The sequence below is a fragment of the Chionomys nivalis genome, chromosome 11 (assembly GCF_950005125.1).
Source record: "Chionomys nivalis chromosome 11, mChiNiv1.1, whole genome shotgun sequence".
NCBI classification, from domain to species: domain Eukaryota; kingdom Metazoa; phylum Chordata; class Mammalia; order Rodentia; family Cricetidae; genus Chionomys; species Chionomys nivalis.
The window spans coordinates 77,996,759-78,001,956 of record NC_080096.1 but is presented as its reverse complement, the minus strand read 5'-3'; the positions used below and the strand labels follow the sequence as shown (position 1 = coordinate 78,001,956).

Genomic DNA, 5,198 nt, shown 5'->3' with positions numbered 1-5,198 from the left:
GCTTTTCCTCAAATTATGTGTGTTAAATAATAAAACATACATTCTTGGTAAATTGTTCTGGCCTGCTTAATTACTGAAGCTGCTTGGTTTTCCTTCAGGCTTAGAGAATTTTGGACATACTAATGTAATACTATGATTCAAGAGAGTTTGGGAATCTATGTTTTGGTATAGAGAGATGTGTGATGGCATGTATACTTCTCATCTCTCTCACAAATAGATAAGCTGAGGTTTATTGACTTGTACAAGCTCAGAGAGTTAGAAGATGACACAATCAGGTTTGAGGGTAGACTTCCTGATTGTCTCTCTGCCTAAATCTGAGAGGATTCATTTAATGTGCCTGAAGCCCTGAAAGGTGACTCTTAAGTTGCATTTTTCCCATGTAGACTCCACTCTCCCACTGATTGATTAGTCATTCTCTCCTATAGCCTCAATCTTGTGCTCTGTACTGTATTCTTCTCTAATCCATGAAAGCCATTGATTCTTACCTTGCCTTTAAATAGTTTTTCTACCATAGTCCCCTCTTTTTTTTAAAACCACAAACTTGGCTGCTGCCTGCCTTTCTCACATAGCCTATGGCTGCGACTCATCAAATCTAGCCTCTCCTGAAATGATACACATCAAATAGAGTGAATGTTTTTTAAAACTGTAATAGTGTTTTTTTTTTTTTTTCAATCTCATCTGATTTGCTGCTTTGTATACTAGAATTGCATGCAATAGGTACTCAAGGCATGCTTGGGGACTAATTGTCTCTATCGGTCTACATCAGGCATCCTTTCCAACTTTTTAAGGTTGCTAACTTTCTGTGAGTATCCCTAACCAAACAAAGCCCCGAATGGTTCAGGAATTAACAGTTTTTTTTTTTCCTTGTCAACCTCTAAATTCCACATGCCCAAGGACAGTCAGTGAGATGAATCCAGGCATAATCGGATGAGATCACTTCTAACACCATCAGAAGGTGGCTGTCACAGTTCAGACAGAATGCCTGCCCATGTTGGTGACTCAGTCTAAATATGAAAAGGCTCTTCTAGAAACCTCATCATTGATAAAACTAGAAGTAATTAATGTACCACCTATCTGGGAAACTTTAGCTCAGTTATTGGCAGATGAAATTAATAGTCATACCCACCCCACACATTTGCAAGTGGAGAGGGAGGTAGTTAAAACAATAAATTTATTCAAAACTTGTTATATCCTTTATATACTCTTGAAAAAGTTGTTAAATGTCTTTAACTAACACTTTGTTTACCTATAATTTTCTTTTTTGCCACAAGGTGTTTTTATTTTCATCAATCATACAAATAATTTTCTATAATATCCCAGGGCAAACCGGTGAAATTTGGCAGTCCGATTAGTGGGGGGGTCCCCCTTCAGAGACCCGCGGGCCGGTGGCATCGGTGCGGAGTGCCTGGTTCACAGTGCAGCTTGTGGCTCGCGTCCATCTTGCAGGTGGATCTTCCTCCACATCACGAGGGGGCTCGGAGATGACGGGTGGGGTGGGGGAATCCTCCAGTCTGGGCTTTTAGGAAATTCACTCCTCTTTTCCTGTTCAATGGTCTCTTTGGTCGGCAGGGTGTTCTTCTCCTGCGTCTCCGTCTTCTTCAGCTTGGCCTTATCGAAGCTGGCGATTTCCCCCATGTCCGGCTTGTCTGTCATTTTCTTACAACCCGTGGAGTCTCGTTCCGAGCTCGAGCTCCAGGTGCTCCCACTCGCCTTGCTGCAGCAAGAGACCTTACCTATAATTATAAAAGATAATGAAAGTAATTTTATTTTATGGTTGTTATAAGAATGAAATGAGATTATTAACATAGTACTTGTTTTATTTTAGTATTTAAAACCTGAAGATAGTGTAAGGTACTGCCAGACCATCACAGACATCAATTCCGTCTTCATCCTTTCTATCATTTTCCCTCATAATCAGACTATGATCTCTCTCTCTCTCTCTCTCTCTCTCTCTCTCTCTCTCTCTCTTTTTTTTTTTTTTTTGGTTTTTTGAGACAGGGTTTCTCTGTGGTTTTGGAGCCTGTCCTGGAACTAGCTCTTGTAGGCCAGGCTAGTCTCGAACTCACACAGGTCCGCCTGCCTCTGCCTCCTGAGTGCTGGGATTAAAGGCGTGCGCCACCACCGCCCGGCTCACTATGATCTCTTTTATTTGCTGACAGAAAACAGACACAAAAGAGATGAAGTAAGGCACTCAAAGTCTGAGAGGTCTTATTCAACCCAAAACTATATGTTGCCTGTGACTTTGAGCTTATGATTTCATGCCTCTGCACTTTGGCAACCTCAAATAGAGTCTCCCATGATGTAACAGAAAGAACATATTGTAATTTACATGTGATACAAATTGGAGCTCTGCTTATGGTGTTTTACTATGTGAGTGAGGCTGACATCTCCAGGGAAAGAATTTAAATTCAGCCTTGACTATTGACAAAGTCAACCGCTCAACTATCCTTTCCACTACTTCAAAGTTGCGGTGTCCTTGTTTCTGCTCCCAACCTTGCTCAGAAGAAGAAGAATCAGAAAGCCTTCTCTCTGTTTTGCATTTTCTGTAAACTTGAAATTAACAATTAACCTTCAACAGGGCAAGTTACACAGTTCTGCTAGAGTCCTCTCTTACCACCATAGGCTGTCTACTTGTCTGATAAGGGTTTCTAACAAAGTGAGAATTCTTTACAAGTATCTTCATATCTTAATGGAAAATTCTCCTGCAACTTCTCAGATATTTTATCTGTTATTAAACATTAACATTCACAACCAGCTTGGCTTCCATTGGAAGGTGAAATATTACAAGATCCTCTCGTGATGTGTGTTCATGTGATTTTTGGAAGCCAGCAGTTGATCCAGGGAGCTGATTAAAACACAAAACGCATTAAAAATATGAGAAAACCCCATGCTGAAAGGGTGGGAAGGAAGAAAGAATGCATGCAGATTTTTTGATATCTTGCAAGAGCTGGCTGAGATTTGATGCCATTTATTATACTCTGATTGGCAGATAGTTCAAGATGTTCTGAGATATCCCTCCATACCTCCTGAGATTTATTTACATGAATTTTAAAACCAAGGGGACAAATGCAACCTTGGAGAGGATATTATGACCAGAATCTGTTTTTAATGCAAAATCTTTAACTCACCAACTTATCCATCGCCAGAAAAAGATTTTCCTGTCCAAAACCTCTACATCAGAACTCAGTAAAATTTATGGGACTCAGGAAGGTGTTCACTTTAACCGATAGCATTCACTGTTTTTGCAGTGTTATTCGTCTAAGTGACAAAGCCAGAAGGCAAACCTATACTTCTTTTTGACTTTTTATTGCTTTTCATCCCAGTGGGAACCAGCAGAAGGGTAAGAAAAAAATCTTTCGAATGGCAAAATGTGCTTAAGATGTTTTTCAATAGGAGGGAATAAAAAAATGACCAACAAGTAAGAATGAAGTTTGTTAGAGTCTGAAGAAAAATGCTGCAGGAGGTTGGCTTAAATTTTGTGACTGTTTGGATCCAGGTTGAGGTGAAGGGGAGATGTGGGAATAAAGGAAGAAGCCAGCATAATGTGTACTGTACTGGAGATGGATTGAATGGTAGGATGGCCAGCACATTGAACGTTAGGTTTTAGGCTGAATTATAAGTTGATTAGTTCCTCATAATAAGAGGGGTTCATATACTAGTGAATATTAGGTGTATTCCAGTTGTGGTAGTTTGAATAAGAATGGCCTTTGTAGGCTCATATATTTGTAAGCTTAGGGAGTGGCATTATTTGAAAAGATTAGGATGTGTGGCCGTGTTGTGAGGGTATGGCCTTGCTGGGGGAAACATGTTACTGGGGATTGGTTTTGAGGTTTCAGAAGCCTAAGTTAGGCCCAGAGGTACTATCTTTTCCTGTTGCCTGCTGATCCAGAGGTAGAAATCTGTTTTTTTTTTCTTTTTTTTTAAACTGGATTATTTTATTTATTTTTTTAATATTTATTTCTTTATTATGTATATTCTGTCTGTGTGTATGCCTGCAGGTCAGAAGAAAGCACCAGACCTCATTACAGATGGTTGTGAGCCACCATGTGGTTGCTGGGAATTGAACTCTGGACCTTTGGAAGATCAGGCAATGCTCTTAACCACTGAGCCATCTCTCCAGCCCCAGAGGTAGAAATCTCAAGCTACTTCTGCAGCACAAAGTCTGCTTATAGGCTGCCATGCTTCCCACGATGCTGATAATGGACTAAACATCTAAAACTATAAGCCAACCCCAATTAAATAGTTTCCTTTATAAGAGCTACTATTCTCATGATATCTCATTTCAACAATAGAGCACTAAGACATCATTGAAAAACTTTTCAGGTTTGAGAGACTATGATTCTTTGTCAATTGAAAGCAAGCAAAAAGGTGAGGGGCATTTGGTAGTAAAATTACTGGAAAATTCATCTCTTTTTTATCCAAATGGAACTGGAGTCTGATAACCTTACTGAGTAAGAGGGTATAAAATACATCCTATTTTGTTGTAGGAGGAACCAATGATGTAGACAACAATCACATAAGTGATAGATAATTTATGTTTTTGCTTGGATAAGTCCCAAGCATTTATTTAAGCTTTTGCAGAGCATTACCTTTATCTATGAGAATAATCTTTTAAGAGATTTTTTTCTTTCCAAGTTAAATGTGAGAATAGAGACTCTGTAAAGTCAAAGGACCTTCTTTACCAATGGAAGACTTGCAACCCTGTAGGTAGTCCTTTACCCATAACCTCAGAACATTTTGTGTCAGGATTGTCAAAAAAAGAGGAGACACTAGAGTTTGAGACTAGGGTATTTTGGGCTAGACATCCAGTACACATCTGATATTCTGCTACATGCATTGTCTCATTCTACTTCAAAATGACTCTGAAAGAATATAAGTCATCAGAGGCCAAAGAGCTGAAAAGTTAAGACACAGCTGAAAGCATGTGTTTAATGGTCTCCAAGAAGGCTTTAAGAGGTCCTCTTATCTTTTACAGATGAAGCAGAATAGCAGAAAGTTTTACTAACTTGCTTCACATTTTACAGAAAAGCAAAGCAAAATTCAACTTTAATTATTGTTGATGTGCTATAAACACATACAGAATGTCTCTACTTGAGTCAGAGCTCAAAAAACTAAGCGTTCTTTTGGTCATTGTTCCCTCATTTGACAATAGGAAGTAGTATTAAATGTTTCCCTAGCTTGCTACTAGAGTGGGATTG

At 39.1% G+C, this 5,198-nt stretch overlaps 1 protein-coding gene across 1 annotated transcript; it reads right to left on the bottom strand.

Annotated features, from left to right (window-relative positions):
* Positions 1-1,410: 1,410 nt before the first annotated feature.
* Positions 1,411-1,653, bottom strand: LOC130884383 (thymosin beta-10-like). The gene has a single exon (XM_057785467.1). It carries the CDS (start codon positions 1,651-1,653, stop codon positions 1,411-1,413), a length of 243 nt encoding a protein of 80 aa, XP_057641450.1.
* Between the last annotated feature and the right edge of the window lie 3,545 nt (positions 1,654-5,198).

Coding starts and splice junctions, on each gene's coding strand:
- LOC130884383 (XM_057785467.1), bottom strand. CDS start 1,653: ATGACAGACAAGCCGGACATGGGGGAAATCGCCAGCTTCGATAAGGCC.